This window comes from Temnothorax longispinosus, chromosome 7 (assembly GCF_030848805.1).
Source record: "Temnothorax longispinosus isolate EJ_2023e chromosome 7, Tlon_JGU_v1, whole genome shotgun sequence".
NCBI lineage: Eukaryota > Metazoa > Arthropoda > Insecta > Hymenoptera > Formicidae > Temnothorax > Temnothorax longispinosus.
This window is the reverse complement of record NC_092364.1, coordinates 8401058-8421310: the sequence shown is the minus strand read 5'-3', so window position 1 is coordinate 8421310 and position 20253 is coordinate 8401058. Positions and strand designations below refer to the sequence as shown.

Sequence of the window (20253 nt, the reverse complement as noted above, 5' to 3'; positions counted from 1 at the left end):
TCGGTGTAAACTAGGCCAATGCGAGTCGTAAAGTCGTGAGTCGTAAGATTTGACCAATCACAATTGAATTTGAGGAGAATAATCGACTGTGATTGGTCAATTCTTACGACTCGCATTGTAGACCTAGCATAAGGCCGTAAGAAAATAAACCAATCACAGTTGATTATTCTCCTCGCGCTCGAAGAGTAAGTTAATCTAAGGTTAAAAGTTAACCGACCCTTGTGAAACTGGGCCTCAGAGGATCGGAAGAAAAGAGAAGCGGATTCTCGAGCGAACGGAAGCGAGTCTCCGGGAAATTTACGCCCCGTCCACCGAAGTCCATGATAAATTCGCGCTTGCTCGTTCAAATCGCCCGACCGCGCGCTCACTTCCGGTCAGTCAGGTACTACGTATTACTACGCTGTCTACGCTCGACCGGCTCGACATTTGCCGATTTGCCGCTTCGCTCCCGGCCGTGGCCGCGTCGCCGCGTCGCGGGCGCCCGTCCACTCACGAAATCGGAATTTTGAGTACGCGGACGGCGTACTCTCGGGCTGCATTCGGGGAGCGCGCTATTAGCGCTATTTGCTTATTCTATCCTTGTTTTACATTTAATGAGCGATAAAGATAGAATGATACAATAGCGCTAATAGCACGCTCTCCGAATGCAGCCTCGGTACCGCGTTCGCGTCCTCATCCGTTGATCGTCGCGCGAGGCCGGAAGTGACGTCATGACGTCGTCCATATACACACCATAGCACGGCAATCACGGCACACCAGCCAACACCAGCACACCTCGGCGTCCGCGATCTAAATCCAAGATGTCTGCAGTCTCGCGATAGAACGCGTATCTTTTGGACGAGCTCTGTTACGGGAGAAGTCGTGCGAGGGGCTAATTTCCGGAAGCAAACGGCTCGGAGCCGTTCCGTCCGTCTGAGGGCCGAGGGATCGGCGCCGCGCGACCGCGATCCATCGGCGTGCGACGCTGAATTCGCGCGAGGAATCGGGAGCGACGTCGAGAGTGAGAGAACGAGAAGGACAGAGTGATAGAGAGAGGGAAAGAGATAGTGAGAGCGCGGAGCGGGACGGAAATCGAAAAGCATCAACTCCGAGGTGCATCATCGCGTTCCATTCGTTAGACACTCGTTCCAACTCGTTCGCGAGCCCACCTCAACGGCACCGAGGGGGATCGGCAGCGTCGCCTCGACCTTTGCCGTCGCGAGCCGTCGTCGTCGACGGGCTAGTTCGCCGCGACGCCAACGTCCACCTGCACAGTTCGACGGCGAGACCGAATCGAGACAGCGACGCTCCCTAATGTCGGTCGCCAGCGTGGGGGACGACTCGGCCACGATCCACGTCTGAGGTCCTGGAACGGGACACGAACGCTACCGCGAGAGTGCCACGCAGCGCAGCAGAATCAAGTAATTCCTCCATTCAAATGCTTCGTTTAGGGATTAGGGTAATGCGAGATTCCTCGCCCGTGAGCTGAACGCAGAGTAGACGAGGATTCAGATGCTCGTGACGTTAGATCCCAAGTGAAAGAGCGATATTTTCGGTGTAATAATTTAAAGACTGAATGATTTGTTTGTTACTTTAATCAGAGAGCACCGTGAATGTAAATTGAGATAACGTCGGAAATTTTTGTTTACAGATCTATAGGAGAATTTCAGTGGGTATGAATTTTAGCGATAGTCAAGATGTCAAGTGACAGCGATAACTTGTTCGATACTTGTTCGATACGCCATCATACTCACAAACGCAAAAAAATTGTCATAAGTGACAGTGATAGCAGCGATGAATCTGTTATTGTACAAACTCGAAGAAAGAAGAGAACACTTGTACGTGTGAAAGTGCTTGGTCTAATTATATTGTAATATTTTTCAGATAAAATTAAATTTTTTTTTACCTAATGGCATAGTATTTATAAAATAATGTTTGATACTTATTAGCCTTTCTTGGTGATTCCTTGCCTTTCATAATCTTATTTTACATTTTGAGTGAGAAATTTTTTTATTTATTACACTCTTAAATTATAATTGCATTTATTGCTGTTTCAGAGAGTCGTTAGCGAAGGAGAAAGTAGTAGTGATGATAGTGATGTACCTAAGCCTGTGATTAGACGACAAAACCATGTAAGTCCTCAGAAATATTTAGCTAAATTTATTAACAATTACATATCTTTATTAATGTTATTTTGTTGCAGAGAGTTATTAGTGAGGATGAATCTAATTATGATAGTAGCGCAGAAGGAAGCAAATCTACTCAGAGCGGTTAGCATGTTTACTATTGACATCTTGAAATATTAGCGTGCTCACTATAAGTTATTAATGTCATGTGTATTACAGATAGCAGTAGCACATCCGAATGGCAAAGTAACTGGTCTAGTTCCGACGAATTAGACGAGGATATCAAGAAATATAATACTAAGCGTAAAGTTTTATCTAAAACTAAAAATGAGAATGCCGATAAACCTGGTTCTTCTTCGTCAACCAATGTCAACGCCAACTCCGATAGCAGCGATGATCAATCAGAAAAGTGTTCTATATGTTTGCTACCATTTAGAAAACAACAAGTTGGTACTCCGTCTGTATGCGATCATTGCTTTTGCTTGGAATGTTTATTGGAATGGAGTAAGAACATTAATACTTGTCCCGTGGATCGTATATCCTTCACTACAATCGTTGTTAAAGATCATTTTGATGGCAAGGTAATATTGTTTTTTATATTAATATATTTTTTCTTATTTTGTTATTTATTATAACGTCTTGATTAAAAAATATTGCCAAATAGTGGAAACGTTCAAAAATGTTTTACCAGTTTATAGAGAAATAGGGTAAAAAATTTATATCTCGCTTTTAATACCCCTCTTTTACTTATCGTAGGTCATAAATCATTTACCAGTAGAAACTGTGCCACGTATTGAAAATCAAGTGTTGGACGATCCAACATTTTGCGAAATATGTCATCAAAGTGACAGAGAAGATCGAATGTTACTTTGCGATGACTGTGATCGTGGCTATCATATGGAATGTTTAACACCTCCCATAACGACAGTTCCTATTGAAGAATGGTATTGTCCGGGGTGTACTCAAAGCAGTTCGACTAGAAGAACGGTAACAGTTCTTGTATTCAATATTTGAGGCCAAGTTATACGATATATTGAACTTTTTCATATAGCTTAACTGACATCTCTTTCATATAAAGGAAATCTTTTAATAAGTACACATTAATTGTACATCAAGGTTAATTTTTTTTACATTAAATACTGATTTTTCAAGAGTTTGACACGTATTATCTCTCATATTACATGATCACTTGTTATTATGTGATACATATTTATGCGTATATTTACTCATGTAAATTTATATTTTTGCAATATATATTAGAGATTTTTGTTAGTTAGAAATATATAAGAAATTAATTTAAAAAAATTGCAAAACTACAAGGATATATACTCCGTCCAACGAGAGAACATGGTTGGCTCGGATGAAAACTCGTCTGTTTTGCGCAGATCTCCACCCACAGAACATATCTATTTACATATATGGTGTCCACGCTCTAGGGACTTTACTCTTACTTTTCACACTTATGCGCAGAACCAACCATGATCTCTCGTTGGATGGAGCATAGATAGATTTTTCGGTATAGTTAAACGGCCTGACTGGCAAGTTTTATTAAGCATAACACAACGACGTTTCGACCACTATTTTGGGTCCTTTTCAAGTTATTTTAGCAATGATGGATCATTGTGCGTCAAACATATAAAATTCGTGGCGGGTTGGAAAAACACGACGGTCTCATGTGAAGGCCGAACGACTAATGATCCTTCATCAATGATCATTAGTCGTTCGGCCTTCACATGAGACCGTCGTGTTTTTCCGACCCGCCACGAATTTTATATGTTTGACGCACAATGATCCATCATTGCTAAAATAACTTGAAAAGGACCCAAAATAGTGGTCGAAACGTCGTTGTGTTATGCTTAATAAAACTTGCCAGTCAGGCCGTTTAACTATACCGAATTATTTCATCACTGGCGAATAACTTTTATTGAATAGATAGATTTTATTTAACTTCAGCTTAAAAAGCCAAGACTTGGACTTGGTTTTCAATTTACACACTTAACACACTCGTACACATTCATACTTATTCTTGTTACTACCTAATCCTTTTTGCACCAATACTTGAAGAAACTCCTTTTTATGAAAACCATATGTAATGAACAAAAGTATACTAATTCCTTCTTTGTTTTTATCTTTGCAGTATTTGTCGAGCTTTGTGCCAACTCTTATAACGGGAAGAAACTCTAGTCGGTTTCTCCGTGAAATAAGAAGGAACTTAAACATATTCCGTAATATACTTCCTCATGTCAATGATCGTACGTACGTATCTGCCACTCGCACTCGCAGAGTGCGCGATCACGATCCAACAAACAGTATCGAGCAATTTGTCGACCCGAATCAGCCGTCTACTTCATCCGGCCTCGACTCGATTGGTGACAACAGTCGAAGCCGTTCGCCGAACACTAGCTTAGAAGGTAATGTTTCTTCCACGCGTTCAAATACAAAGTCCAAGACTAAAACGACGAAAAGGAAGAAGAAAAAACTCACGAAAAATTCGAAGAAAAGCGGCAGTAATTTAGTTCGAGAAGTACGAATCAAAGAATTCAATCATGATGGCGAAGAGGAAGAAATAGTGACGTATGTCAAAGTCGCATCGTCCACGTCGAGGAGGAAGTGTAAGAAAAGAACAAAGAAAACGCGCAAGGTATAACGTTAATTTCTCCTCAAATGTAGCATAATAGTTTAACACGTAACATTGCTCGTCGCATTGCCAGATGTGTATATGAAATGATTTTAAACGTTGATATACCTTAATGTTTTATGATGAGACGAACATATGTTCTGTCGATATTGTTTAATTGATTAATAAATAAAAGTTTTCATATTCACGCATTCTTGTGCTACGTTTATTAAGATATATATATACACACACACACACACACACACACACACACACACACACACACACACACACATATATATATATATATATATATATATATAATTTCTTAAATCACCTTGGATTGTACCGTCTGGTAATGCCAGCGTGTCTCATTAAGTGTTCATCATCTCGGACTATTCGATCATTGCTGTATTCCCCAATTATACTTATGCCATCTTCGTAACACAATCCAATTGAATTAGACTTTTCGATTGTAACTCATTGTTCTTAATTTATATAAATAAAACGATTTTCTCACACTAGATGCACTTGTTTTTTTTTTCTTAATTTTGCTTAAATGACTTTATTATATTCATATGCTAAATCTTACAAACATCAACAGTGTTAATCATTTAACTTGATTAAAATCATGAGCGATTTTTTTCTTAATAATGTGATCTTTCTTATTTTATAATATATATTGTAATATGATCCGTGACATAAAGCATAAGAATATAAATATTATAAATAAGTTAAAGATAAGAATACACTTTTTTATAACTGTAAACGTTAAAAATTATTAAATCATGTACAAGAAACAGAGCTTACCCTGAGCATTGTCATCAAGAGCAATGCATCTACTTATCGAGACTAATATAAGCCAAAACTTAAAGAACAATGAATTTACAAATTGATTAATACCTATATTTCAATGAGACTTAATTATCTCGCTTTCAAAATAATTATAACTTGTATACTAATTAAACTTGTATATCTTTTCTAAAAAATTACATTTTATTCAATAAAATCTATTAATTACTTACCTCGCTAACTTACTCTAACTTATTTTTTACTTCAAAGATTTTTCGACAAATTAGATTTTAAAGAGAATTCTTTTTTGCAACGCCTCTTCACGCTGCTTTACAGTATTTTATTTTCTATTTTGTTATTAAATATATACATTGCCTATCTCTCGTATTTTTTATCGTCTTCATAAAAGCATATGAGGTTACTATACTCTACTATCTCCAGAGGAGAAAATACAAACGACGTGCGCGCAACGAATCGTCCGTGCTGACTAGTACGCGAACAGTAAAACGAAGATTGGCCTCTACACTCGGTATGGAGAAGCCGAAGGTGCCGCTGCTTGTACCTACCATGAAAAATAACATCTCTATTCCTGAAAAAACTGTTCTCACGAACGCCAGATACAGCGCCGGTATACCTCAAGTCAGTCTCTTTGGAAATAATCTGGGATTAGATTACAGTCCACCTGGGTGAGCGATTGATCCTATTTATTCACTCGTACGCATATTATCCTTGATTAACCCGTCACTCAGTCTACGTAATTCCTTTATTGTACGCATAGATATGTAAAAATATAATATATTTTATTTTAGTAACGCGGTATCGGATTGCACACTGTTTTTTTATTCTATGTAAGATATACACTTATATGAGATTATAGCAATAGCTCTATAATGTGTGATCTTAATATTTAATCGTTCAGACGATTTTTGGTGGATTTTAAGAAATATAATGAAAATAAAAATAAGAAAGTAATATTTCAGTGAAATATTTTAATGTAAAGTGATTCTTTCCATTTAGGTCGGATGATGACGATGAATATTCCATTGGGATTGGAAATGGTCCAATAATAACCGTACGACAACGACGATCGGCAGTACCATCGCTCAGACGTCGCGCCGTTTTAAAAACTATCGTCGATCCGATCAACGAAGCGGATAGTACTGGCATAACAGATCTACTGAGTAGCATAATGAGCAGTCAGGAGCTGTGGCACTCGACCAAGAAGAAGGACAACGTGATCTTGAAGGCTAACGGTACGCTGATGGTAAATAATCCTGAAAAGAAAAACAAGCACAGTATCAATAACAACGAGAGCCCGAAGAAGGAGAAGCAGGATGAGGAGGAGGTTACGCGACGTGATGAAGCAATCCTGGAGGAAGTAGACACACCGTTGGATCTGTCCAACATTAATTCCAACGATATCACGCAAGCGCCAATGTACAACAATCCCTGCGGCGGAAGTGGCGGTGGCGGTGGCGGAGGCGGTAACCGAGGCAACTTCCGGGGTAGTTATGGCCGTGATAACGGCCGACACGGGGGACAGACTTACAGTGGTGGCCGGGATTCATTACCGCCAAGCGGTGGTGGTAGACACAGTTATGGTAGCGGGACTGGCAGCGGCGGTCCGCGGGACAACTTCGGGAATCGTGACTTTGGTCCGCCGCCGTTCTACAATCCAAATTTTGAGCACTGCGGCGGACCACCCATGTTCGGCGCCCACGCGCCGCCGCCGCCGTTCCGCAGCCGCAATCCCCAGCACTTTCGCAACGAGCGGCTGCGTTTTCCGCCGCCACCACCGCCCGCCGAGCGACCATTTAACTACACGGACGGCAGTGTCGGCTTCGAGCAGAGGCCGCCGTTTCCGCACATAACGGACAGATTCCCTCGGCCTAGACCACCTCCATTGAACATCCTGCCTCCCGGTGGTTCTTCTGTCGCGCCGCCAAATGCATTGGATCCCATGAACATGCAGCAGCCGGTGCACATGCACAACAGTCTACCTCCGGTCAACCTGTCAGAGGATATGACGCGAAACTACCAACCTCCTGAGCACAACGACCGTATCGTGAGGCCGGATTCCGTAGCCGTGTCGCCTGCAATCGCGTCACCTGCGGCTGCGTCGCCTACTACGCGACAGGACAATGATGACTGCGATATCTACTGCGATATCGAGCCACCGACCAAGCCCGATTGCGATGCACAGGAAGAGCTTCACAGTAATGGCTCGATGATTCTGTTGCCGCCACCGGAGCCGCCGTCCGGTTTGTTGGATTTTGAGGAGAACTCTAGAAGCGACAAGGATGACAGCGAGCAGGAATTGGTGATCGACGACAGCCACAAGGAGGAAATGCCAAGAGATTTACCGGCAAGCGGCGACAAGTACGATCCGTTCGCGGCCGACAGTGATAGCAACGACGATTCCGCTCCGATGAAAGCAGCGCTGGAGAAGGCAGCAGGATCACGGAACAGCTTGGACAGTTGTAACATACCTATGCCAATTGCGCCGCCGCTGGTGTCCGCAACTTATCCTGCGATGCCAGTGACTGCCACGACAACGATTCAAGGCAGGGAGCGCCCGCAGGAGCCCATTCGGCTCACCGCGTACGATGATGAAGATGACAATGACTCGCAGTCGGACTGCCCTAATTTTTCCATCTACTCATCGCAGACCATGGACGTGGCTAGGCATACGGAACAGGAGTTGTCACAGCAGCTTGGACCACTACAACCGCCACCGATACCGCCCAACATCCCTGATGACGATGATATCATCGTGGGAGACGTTCAAGCCTGCGATCTACCAGATGTGCCACCTGAACCGGCCGACCCGTATCTTGAGGCGTTACAGAAGGAGCGACAAACTCTGAGTAAGATACCGCCGAAAAAAATCTCGCACGACTCGCATCGCGGCAAGATCACCTTCAAGATCGGCAACAAACTGAGGCTTAACAATCGGTTGAGTGGCCTGCACTCAGACGATTATTCGCAGAACACGAGTTTTCTTCAGAAAAGAATGATGACGGCACCGATCGATACGCAGCAAGAACGAGATAGCGACAAGGGTGTCAGTTCGTCAAAGTCAGCAATAGAATCTACAACCATACGATCAATAGCGTTGAACCAATTCATGAAAATTGGACCACGATTTGCCGGAGAAGAAGAAGAAGAGGGAGAAGAAGGAGAAGAAGAAAAGAACACTGAGCTCATTCCAGTGAGCCCACAGAAGAAAGAGCCGCTCAAACTGGCTAGTCGGGACGAAAGCAAGGAGTTTCGTTCAGAGAGCTCATCGGATGAAGAAACTACGAAGGTGGACGAAAAACCGAAACATGTCGACGCGTCACCCAGTATGAAAGAAGAGGAGGACAGCGAAGGAGAAGTGTTACGATCGGCGGTGGCGAGCATGACGTCACCCGAGAACGTCGCGGTTGCGGAAAGCACAGTGTCATCCTCTCTCGATGTATCCCGGCTGTCGCCGAGGAAATTGGACGGCAGCGAGCTGAGCGTGGAGTGCAGTTCGGAGGACTTGGAAGACGGTAGCACGGCGAGCAAGACCGCATTGTCGCGCTCGAAGACTAGATTGCGAGACGAGGCGGATGCGCACAACGACTCGCGAGAATCGAGTAGCGACGACGATGACGACGAGCGTTCGCTGAGTGGCCATAAACTTTCCACGGCGGATCGCGACGACAAAGACGACGATAAAGCGTCGAGCGACAATGAGGATCCAAATTCGTCGGACCAGCGGCATGAGAAGGAGAGCTTCTCGACGGTGGACGACGAAGCGGAGCAGTTCCCGATTGAGAAGGACAAGCTGGACGAACCGCCTGTGCTTGCCACTTCCATCGATAACAATTGGGACTCGGACGGTGCTTATACACCCTGCAAGGACGAGTTGCCTGTGAGGGACGAGAATATGCTGGAGCGATGTACAGCGCCGTTTGAAGCCGGCTTGGAGCCTATCACCCCGACGAAGGACAAGACGAATGACGATCTGGACGACTGCAGGTCACCGAGTGGTTATGCCGAGCTGGGCACTGAGGCTATCTCCGAAACCGATGAGGCGATAAATTTCGAGGAGGAATTGAACGCCTTGTTGTTACGAAAAGAGAAAGAGATGGAAGACGGTGAGATATTAGATGAGAGCAAACTGGACACGAAGGAGCGTGAAAAATTAAAGGATGAGAAAGAAGACGATAGCAAGAAGAAGAGGAAGAAGGACAAGAAGGAAAAGAGCAAGGAGAGCACGGAGAAAAATAAGGAGAACATTTCGTCGGATAATCTGGTCGCGTGGAAGAAACTTTCAAAGAGCACGAAGGAGAGGTCATACCGCGATAAAGACAAACGATCCAAGTCGAAAGAGAAGGAGAAAGAAAAGGATAAAGATAAGTCTTTTAGAAAGAAGACAAAGGAAATTGGGAAGAAGAAAGAGAAAAGGAAAGAGTTGCCGCGATATGACGTGAGAAAGATCGTGGCCGACAAGCCGAGAAAGGATGAGTACGGTAGAGATATCAGGGAGAAGTCACGAAGCAGATCCAGAAGTCGTTCGTCAAACAAGATTCAGTCAGGCTCAAAGGATCGACGGAGTCGATCGTATTCGAAGGGACGGTCGAAGAGCAGATCCCACCTCCGATTGTCCTGGTCGAGAGATCGCGGCCAATCGTACTCCAAATCGTGCCGTTCCAATTCGCGCAGGAGATCGTCGTCGCGTACCAGGCGCAAGTCGCGAAGGCGATCCATGTCACGTAGACGATCTCTGTCGAGGCGGCATTCCATCTCTCGCAGGCGATCGCGTTCGCGATCACTGTCGCGCAAGCGGCGATCGCTATCGCCTAGGAGACGGACCAGGCGATCCTTGTCGAGATCGCGCGACAAGCGAAAGGACAAAACAAAGAAGTACAAGTCGCGCAGTCGCTCGAGGAACCGCAAGAGATCGCGCAGCAAATCGCCAAAGAGGATGTCGTCCAAGACGCACGAGAAGAAGCACGGCAAGAGAAAGGCGCACAGTCGGTCGCGGTCGAAAGGCAGATCGATCTCACGAGAGCGAGATCGCAACAGAAACTGGGATCAGCTGAATGAGAAAAGCGTGGAGCAGGAGCAGCAGTTCCCACGTGAGCGCGAGGAGCACGAGCGTTCGTGGAGCGCACAATGGACGCCGTCTTGGTCGCGTTCGAGATCGAAGACCCCACCGCACATCCAGCAAGAACCGATCGGCTCGCGGAATTGGTCCCCGCCGTCCGTGCTGGACAGCGTATCGCCAAAGAATCTGACTGTTATATTGACAAACAAAGAGGCGATAAAGAAGAAGAAGAAGGAACGCCGGAAAGAGAGCCGGAAGTCCAAGGAGGCGGAGAAACGGCGGAAGAGCAAGCGCAACAGGACTCCGCCACCGTCGAAGGAGGTGTTTGCCAGTGGTGATAATATATTAGTTAGCGTATGTTTCAATAAAGACAACGAGATAAATCCCCTAGCTACACCGGAATTACCCCCAACTATTCCGTTGTCACCACCGATAAAACGTCGACGAAGAGAGTCCGTTCAGACGGAAACGGCGCCTTCCGCGAAACGATCGAAGAAGGAGAAAACGAAGGACAAGCGGTCCAAATCGCCGAAGGTGAAGAAGGACAAAAAGAAGAAGTCCAAGGCGGCGGAGATCGCAGCGACGAAGAAGCCCGTAGCTGTGATCGATCTGGATCAGTCGCCGTTCCGCGAGCAAACTCCATCGCCCCGTGACGTTATAGTCCTGAGCGACGACGATGACAAGCAGGCGCAGGAGGCGCTCGCCGCGTCGCCGGAGCAATGTCCACCGTCGCAGACATCGCCGCCGCGCGAGCAGTTTGTTTCGCAGGGCCCGAAGACCCCGCCGGAGCCGCAGATCAAATTCTCTATAAATAAGCAACCCAGCAATCTCAGACCGTCCCTGATAAATCCACTGTTGGAGGAGGAAGAAGAGGAGGAAGAGGAGGAGGAGATGATGGATGAGCGGGCAGAGGAGGAGCTAGAGATGCGGGCTCAGGAGGAGCTGGAGCTGCGTCTCAAGATTGGTCCCAACACTCCTCCCGAACCGCCAACGTCTCCGCCAACCTCGCCGGACGCTTACGATCCCTTCGATCCGACTAAGTCCCGTTCTCCAACGCCGGATGCTAGCCAGGAAGCCACGCCAAACGACGAGCGTGATCGAGTGCAGCGCAGCTCGCCTAGGAAACACGACGGACCTGCGGACCCTCCGTTGCCGTTGGACGAGCCCAGTCAACAGCAGGAACAACCCAGTCAGGAGAAGCCGATAGAAAAGCCAAAGATAATATCGATGGTGACTATCAAGAGACCGTCGCCGCAGAGAGACGTTTCCGCGTCTCCCGTACCGGAGAGCCAGACCGACATAGCCCAGTCGTGCGGCAGCAGTCCGCCCAAGACCCAGCAGAATCCGCAAAACGTGCAATCAACCGCCAATCCGTTTAGCACCATTAATCCTGTGCTGGCGACAGTGGCGGCCGCGGTGCAAAGAAGCTTCAACGCCAGCACGCCTAACACCACGCAAAGGACCCTGTTGCAGGTATCCGCGATCTGTCATTTAAATTTCAAATTTAATTTTATTCATTTATTATGAATATGACGAATTACCAAGTAAAATCTTCTATTTTGATCGGTTTGGCACTTGGTCTTCTTGCAGCCCAATCGCATCTCGCCGAGCAATCAGATAAAGCAACGTACAAACGACAGACCGCAGCTTCCTAATGTATTTACGAATTCTGCGAAATCGTCCACCATGGCACGATCTTCCAAATCCATCCAGAGTAAGAACAGCTCGACGGTAGGGCAGAACGGTAACGATGCGACCATAGATATGACGAACGACAATGTCGTCGATATGTCGTCTCCTTATTCACCGGGATCGACCTTGAGCGATGGCCTGTTCGATCCGCCTAGTCCCGCAAACTTTAATAACTCGCCCGTTGCAAACGCACCACCGCCTGCTGCTGCTAAAACTAGCACGCCGAAAGTTAACAAAAGCACGGAAAAGAAAGACGCGTTTGACGCGCTGTTCGGTGGAATACTGCCGCCCATTAAAACTGCCACCAAAAGCAGAAGTAAAAAGGTCGCCAAGGAGAAGACGAAGAAGTGTATGTATTTAAATTTGGCGTTTCAAAATATATCGAAACAATACAGAGAGGTCTTTTATTTGTAATTGTAATTATTATGTGTAATAATTATTATACGAACAATGTAACTATAAGTTCAAAAGATGTCCTTTACAAGCTTTAACATTTTTCTTATTATTAGCGGATATATGTATTTCGGTACTTATGTAAATGATATATTTTATAGCTACCAATCCTAAGGTTGGCGTACGCATGGACGAAAATCAGCTTCAAATCTTGGACGATCTTCCTAGCTCTGCTGTAGAAATGCAAGTTAAAGACAAGGTATATCAATGGCGTTAACGTAATCTGTATTGTTACATATGCATATATAAAATTTGTTTTTGCCTGTACTGTTACAGTTTCTTAAGAAATTAAACCGACAAGAGAGAGTTGTAGAGGAAGTGAAATTAGTTCTCAAACCCCATTATACCAAAAAGCACATCACAAAAGAGGAATACAAAGATATCATGCGCAAAGCAGTACCTAAGGTAAATACATTAAACTTATAGTTCCTATCAATTAAAAACAATATCGAATTAAATGCGTGTAATCTGATAAAACGAATAACAAAAATATCTTACAATTGTTAAAATATCTCAATTATGTAATTACAGATATGCCATAATAAAACTGGCGAGATTAATCCTAAAAAGATAGCCCATCTAATAGAAGCGTATGTAAAGAAATGTCGAAACAACAAGAAGAAGACTTCTGCTCCCAAGATAACAAAACCTGCGTAAGTAAAGTATAAGTGCAACCGCATTAAGTGGTTTTCACATGATAAATTGAAATCTAGGGCGCGCTTAACGCATCAATATCAATAATACACGTACACGTGTCTTCAATCTCGTGAACGAAATTAACTTGTATCTTTTCATACAACCGCATTTAATGAAACTTGCAGGAAGACTCTATGGAGTTGATCACGTGTTGGCAATCCTAACGCATTAGAAACTTCTTCAACATTAGGCCTCTCTTTAGACCACGCGTAAAACACATTCTATCTTCTGGATGGTAAGTGAATGAGAAGTATGCATACACACACACATATATATATATATATATATATATATATATATGTGTGTGCGTGCGTGCGTGTGTGCGCATATATCTATACATATACATCTATCAATGAACGAAACATGTATTGTGTGTACATACATAATTCATTAATTGTATAAGCGTAATATTTTTATTTATCTAATTGTTCAAATACGAAAGAATAAGAGTTCGTGATTGCTATTATTATTCACAAATATTAACGTCTAGACACGTTCGCGCGTACACATTTATGCGCGTATTCGCGAAGGCGCTCGACAATGTACGGCTTCTGTTCGAAATATACGTCCGTACATTATTGCGACGCCCCTTAAAACGAGTTCGGATCACGATCAACGATCCTCTGCTAAGCTAACTAGCAAATATACTGTACGATAATATAACATTAGAGTGATTGTGTAATTAAAAAAAAAGAAATGGATAACAAAAGAACGCTCAAGTAATTCGAGTCGCTATGAGGGAGAAATCAGATCGCAGTAGGTGTATTTTCCCTGCAACTTGTGCTGTAAGATTAGTAGAGATCTTTAAATTAGATTAGTAGATTCTTAAACTTTTATATAAACGAAAATGGCCTGCGAGATCTTTTTCATACAAATACATTTCCATAATAAGCAGGATTCGCAGTACTTTGTTTTACTCTACATAAAACAGAGGATAAAACGGCACACACACACACACATTTCTGATCAGCGACTTCAGATGTAAATAAATCATGTATAAAATTGCCGACATTGTTCCTGTATGTGAAATTGATTTAAGTTTGCGTTTTATTATGCGTTTGCTTATGACTCCGTGTCTGTACGCCTGATATACAAAACAGGTTTTTACATCCCGATGCCACGAGAGAACATCAATTTTTATTCACAATCCGTTCCGCACTTATGCGTTTTCAGAAAAAGAGGAATACTCACTGTCTTATGAATACCGTAACTCGTATTCATGTCTCGCCTTTAGCGCTAAATACGGCTCATAATTCACACATGATATGCTTCTGTTGTGTATGTGTATATACATACATATATGTATATGATATATGATAGCATTACATATATGTGATCTTGATAATTTGTTTGGGATGATAATACAGAATTAGATAATCTCGTAGAATAGAGGATAAGCGAGACGTGGATGTATGTTACTTGTAAGAAGGCAGGACGATCGCTGCGGAAATAGGTTTCATTTTTCCGGAGGTACTCAATGTTCCAAAGTGCAGAATGTATAACGTGTCGAAACAACAGTGTATAATCAATTTACGCAGTGTAATCACAAGTGCAAGTGAGTCACATCTGCAATGAAATAATCGTAAACAACTTTTGCATACCTAGGATACAAGCGTGTTCGTTTTAAGCGTCATAGGTATTTTTTCAACCGTTAAGAGCATGACAGAAAATTAATGCTGAAACAATATCCCAAGGATAACGTTCGTCTGACTTCATATTTCTAATGGCACGCTGTGGAAATTCTAATTTCGGGATATATTGTTCATATAAATACATACGTATTGTCTGCAACTAATAAGTGAATATTGTAGCTGCCATATAAAATTCTGTTGTACATTTTACGATCAGACATTGTAATGCTCACATCGTACGGAAATACACTAAGTGTGGATAGGTTTTATACTTTTTACGCATGATAGCTGAAATTACATCCTCTTTGGAACGTATACAGGTACTTATACATATATATACATATATATATCGAAAACGTACAGCACTGGCTGAGGTGAATTTAAGCAAAACACGTGACGATCCGTATCATAAAGTATATCATCAGTGATCACATCGATATTCATAATGTAATGATTGCATCGATGATCATTACGCCAGTAAAATGATGTTAAATCCATCGTTAATTGAACTGTCGTTAATTCTTGTGTGCATGAACTCTCTTTTGTACTAAATAGCAATGTACATAAACGAAAGGAGAATAAAGAGTTTAATATTATCGAACTTGCTCATTCTCTTCTCACTGGCGAATCAATGTCCTGCGAGATTAATCTACTTATGGATCATCATTATCAGATATTGCAATTAATGTTATAACATTATTATAGTCCAAACTCTAAACTCTTCTATTATTAAACAATTTAATTTCTTACAATTATGTTTCAATACTTACAATTATTGTTCTGAATGAATTGGGTTCTCAAGTAAAATTTTTTTATTAAGCGGTATCCATAATTAATGTAGAGAATCTAAGCCGATTTTTAGTACTTTTTGAATTTAAAAAAAAAAACTAAATTTGAGAAAGTTATAGCTTTCTAAAGTTTCTTTGATGACGGCAATTTCAAAAGATTTCGCAACAACATTATGACGTCACGCACATTTTCGTGTACTATATTTTCTTCAATTTTGAAGATATTGCAAAAATTCAAAAAGTTTACAAAGAAAGTATGCCATGATCTATCAGAATATACTGTTAGGTAAAAGTCGGTTAAAGACCGAATTGAATGATGCTTTCTAAGTGTATATTCATATGAATTTATCTCTCTCTACAAAAGATAAGAGATTAAGAAAAATCTACAATATCTCAGGAGAATATGCATTCACGTTAGACAAAAAATGTAGCAAACTAAATCCTATATTTAAATTTCGCAACTTTGAGGAAATTATAATTTGAAGAAAGTAAGAAAACTGAAATATATAAATTGTATACAAATTGCCAATTCGAGTATATATTTTCTTTTACTTCTATTACTTTGTGTGCATGTGTGTGTAATCTTCTATGTAAATTTATAAATAAAATTATATGAATTTTTATTACATAATTGTATTATAATTATATTTAATTAAAATTTAAATAAATTATTTAAATTATATTTTGTATCATATAAATTTTATTATACAATTCTATTATAATTTAATTCATGTTTATGTAAGTTATTTAACTTATATATATAATATGTATTCTTTGTATTATTTAAATTAATATTCTCTTAATTTTTATATCTATATTCTTTCTGTAACTTTGGCCCATATTCTGAACGCATTTATCGATAAAAGTGCGTTTGGAATATGAATCTTTGCAAATCGCATAAATATAAATACATACTTTTGCGTGACACGCATATATGCACGCACACACACGTGCACGCGCACGAACGAAAGAAAAATAAAAAGCATAGCGGATAAAGGTGTATGTATGTATGTATGTACATTATACGTTCATTTTGGACTTTTTGGAGAGAATACAATATAATAAAAGCTGAAGAAATGTAAGTATGCGTTGTGCAGAAGTGTGTGCTCCCCGCTTAAGTTAAAAAAGAAGAGTGGTACATACTTACATACATTCATTGTGCCGGACACCGGCAGTAGAACTTGTGACTTGTGTTGTGAGTAGAACATTTTCGAGGTGACAAATCACTCTTCATAAGAATCAAGAGACACGGTAGTGTCTCGCGCCAAGTACACGCGAATCGAGACCGCACCGTGAGGGTGCGGTCCCATGGAGCGTATTTCGCGGAAGCGGAATCAGCGGATCGCCACTCAGGAGATTGTTCTGCTCGAATTCTTGTAAAGATCTTGTGGAAACGATGCTGTGATTGGCGATCCGCTGATTCCGCTTCCGCGAAATACGCTCCATGGGACCGCACCCTGACTCTTTTACGCGTATATCATACATGAAGAGAAACAGAATGGTCGCGTGTTCGTCGTAACACGTGCGTCTTATGTACCGAGATAACAGAGACTAACGCATGCGAACGCTATGTTAAATACATTGGCACGGCGAACAATAAATCTCCTTCGTCGCGAGATAAATACCGTAAGTAGAACGAACGTAATCTCGGAAATCCCTCGGAATGAGGATTTAGGTTAGATTAGTAAGGTTATGTTGAATCGACACCGTCGGCGCCGACCTAAAGCCTAAAGCCTTTTCCTCCGGATAACGAACACGGGAATATGACGCGGAGAATGTAACGAGTGGGTAACAGGTATTCTCATTGTCATACACAGGTGAGGAAGTTCGAGATAACGAGAACGCGGCACGAGAGAGATTGGAGGAAAGTCAGAATGGGTGATGCACCATCATCGAGGGCTGACCCGGTCGTCATAAAGCTGGACAGTCCGGAGTTTCGTTCCGTCTTCACCTCGGAATTGCAGAGCCTCGCGGGCCTGTTCAAGAAGTATAATTACGAGCTGAGGATCGCCGGTGGCGCGGTGCGCGACATCCTGATGGGTAAACGGCCCAAGGATCTCGACTTCGCGACCGACGCCACGCCGCAGCAGATGAAGGAGATGTTCACGAGGGAGGAGGTCAGGATGATAAATGAGAAGGGTGAGAAACACGGGACGATCACGGCGAGGATAAACGACAAGGAGAACTTTGAGATCACCACTCTGAGAATCGACATTCTGACCGACGGACGGCACGCGCAGGTGGAATTCACGAAAGACTGGAAATTGGACGCTAATAGGAGAGATCTGACCATCAATTCCATGTTCCTCGACCTCGATGGCAGGGTGTACGATTATTTCTATGGTTACGACGATTTAAAGAACAAGAGGGTAGTTTTTGTAGGCGACACTAGCATTAGGATACGCGAAGATTATCTTCGAATCTTAAGGTATGCTATGCTACTTTTGTGTGTATTGTATATATACATGCTATATTAGAATGTTATGATAAAATCTGCAATAATATCATAAATATATGTTAGTTGCATCGAATCTTTGGGACGCTTACATCAAGTTTGCATTGTTTAATTGCCGCCAGGTACTTTCGTTTTTATGGAAGAATAATGGACAGCCCAGACCAGCACGACGAGGCAACGATAGAGGCGTTGAAGGAAAATATCGACGGCCTGCAACAGATATCCGGTGAGAGGATCTGGAGCGAATGGAACAAGATCCTGACTGGCAATTTCGCCCTGGAATTGACCCTGAAGCTGCTCGAATGCGGCAGTGGCAGACATATCGGTCTACCTGAACAACCCGACGTGGAAAACTTCCGAAACGTTTATCAGCGCGCGCAGTCCAATAACGTGACTTTAAAGCCTATATCCCTGATCGTATCGATGCTGAAGGATGAATACGAGGTGATAAAATTACACGAGAGATTGAAACTGTCTAATTCCGATAGAGATCTGGCGCTCTTCCTGGTGCAGCACAAGGAACACAAGCCCTGCGAGAAGTCGTTGAAGCCTTATCAGCAGTTGGTCCTTCTTCAGCAAACGAAGAGATACGATGTTCTTCAAGACTATGTGAAGGAGTTATTGAGGTATCGTGGTGCGATGCAGCTTCTGAACGAATTCGAGCAATGGGCAATTCCGAAATTTCCTATTAGCGGCAACATGTTGATGGAACACGTGCCGATGAAGAAGATAATCGGCAGCGTCTTGATTGAACTAAAAAGAATATGGATTGACGCGGACTTTAAGCTTACCGGCGAACAGCTTATGGAGCATGTACCGAGTATAGTCAGTGAATTAGAAGAAAAATACCAAACGCTACATAAAGAGAGGAAAAAGAAGTTGAAAAAAATGAAATAAACGTTTTTGAAATACCGAAGTAGTTATGTATATCTGCAACACAAACACTATATGCTATTTTACAAACAGAAGTTTTAATAGGTTTAATAGATAGCTCGTTATTTTCTTTAGACCAAATAGTCAATATAGTAATTTATTGTTACTAAACAATATCTTGTGAAAAAGGTGAAGCAATTTTGTATTTCTAACGAGGCAAATAAATACCTTGTATAGAAAGATGCAAAGGTATAAATAAAGGATGTTATATTAATGACTTATATCGGCGTCTGAATACATCTTCCTGAAAAACGCGAAAAGAAACGTACTGTATTTGTATTATGTTAGGCACTCAAAAATTTATTAAGAAATAAAATCCTGCATTTTTTCCTTTGCGAATATAAACTCTACACAAGACGTGCTGTATGTACAATCGTAGCAGGTGTATAAAACGAAATTTGTAAAGCTACCATAAAACATCTCTAACTGAAATAAAAGTACGACATTCAATTTTGTACTCGCGTACCAAGTCGCTAACATGATGCAATAAGTGACGGTAAAGTCAACAGATGTTACATATTTTGCATGTTGAAAAGAAATGCGCCATTAATAGAATCGTTTACATGAGTGTGAACGTACGCTTTTGCTTTTAGAAAAATTTTCCTTGTGACAGCTTGCACGTCTGTTAACAGTCGCAAAGCAGCTGAGCATCCTGTGTGAAAAATATAAAAGAGACAGTAACAGTATTACATATAATATATCGCAAATCACGTGTTAAATTTGAAACGAATAATCGCAAACTGCGATCGCACAAAATAAACGTAATTTGTCGCTTAGCTGTCATACAATCATTTGGACCTGCATAAAAATAATCACTTACATGTATTTTGGCTATTTCAAGTTACATTATAGATTCCTAAACACTCAAATCTTTACAGACGCATATGCATTGCTACTACATTAAATGCAATGTGATTAGATGTGTGTATGTGTGTATATATATAATATATATATAATACATACACACACATATATATATATATATATACACACACAAGGGTGTCCCGTTTTATT

General features: G+C 42.1%; 2 protein-coding genes across 4 annotated transcripts; both read left to right on the top strand.

The window, feature by feature from the left end:
* The first annotated feature begins 470 nt into the window (after window positions 1–470).
* Phrf1 (PHD and ring finger domains 1) lies at window positions 471–15664 on the top strand. 2 transcript variants are annotated; one of them, XM_071782704.1, is made up of 15 exons: window positions 471–1400; window positions 1631–1817; window positions 2037–2111; window positions 2183–2249; window positions 2325–2686; window positions 2862–3092; window positions 4243–4746; window positions 5956–6200; window positions 6324–6362; window positions 6532–12064; window positions 12182–12632; window positions 12838–12935; window positions 13013–13141; window positions 13268–13389; window positions 13558–15664. In XM_071782704.1, exons 2-15 carry the CDS (start codon window positions 1677–1679, stop codon window positions 13574–13576), a joined length of 8016 nt encoding a protein of 2671 aa, XP_071638805.1. In that variant the 5' UTR covers window positions 471–1400; window positions 1631–1676; the 3' UTR covers window positions 13577–15664. The 2 variants fall into 2 exon arrangements, with proteins under 2 accessions (XP_071638805.1, XP_071638806.1); XM_071782705.1 differs by lacking the exon at window positions 6324–6362.
* On the top strand, window positions 13572–19460 carry LOC139815658 (CCA tRNA nucleotidyltransferase 1, mitochondrial). 2 transcript variants are annotated; one of them, XM_071782712.1, is made up of 3 exons: window positions 13572–13667; window positions 17669–18279; window positions 18429–19460. In XM_071782712.1, exons 1-3 carry the CDS (start codon window positions 13665–13667, stop codon window positions 19201–19203), a joined length of 1389 nt encoding a protein of 462 aa, XP_071638813.1. In that variant the 5' UTR covers window positions 13572–13664; the 3' UTR covers window positions 19204–19460. The 2 variants fall into 2 exon arrangements, with proteins under 2 accessions (XP_071638813.1, XP_071638812.1); XM_071782711.1 differs by lacking the exon at window positions 13572–13667 and adding an exon at window positions 17270–17477.
* The last annotated feature ends 793 nt before the right edge of the window (window positions 19461–20253 follow it).

Excerpts from the sequence above, each read along its gene's own strand:
- Phrf1 (XM_071782704.1), top strand. The coding sequence starts at position 1,677 with ATGTCAAGTGACAGCGATAACTTGTTCGATACTTGTTCGATACGCCAT. Across the intron at positions 2,250-2,324 it reads AAGCAAATCTACTCAGAGCG|ATAGCAGTAGCACATCCGAA; the intron begins GTTAGCATGTTT and ends TGTGTATTACAG. Across the intron at positions 4,747-5,955 it reads GAACAAAGAAAACGCGCAAG|AGGAGAAAATACAAACGACG; the intron begins GTATAACGTTAA and ends TACTATCTCCAG.
- LOC139815658 (XM_071782711.1), top strand. The coding sequence starts at position 17,421 with ATGTTAAATACATTGGCACGGCGAACAATAAATCTCCTTCGTCGCGAG. Across the intron at positions 17,478-17,668 it reads TTCGTCGCGAGATAAATACC|GTGAGGAAGTTCGAGATAAC; the intron begins GTAAGTAGAACG and ends TGTCATACACAG. Across the intron at positions 18,280-18,428 it reads GATTATCTTCGAATCTTAAG|GTACTTTCGTTTTTATGGAA; the intron begins GTATGCTATGCT and ends AATTGCCGCCAG.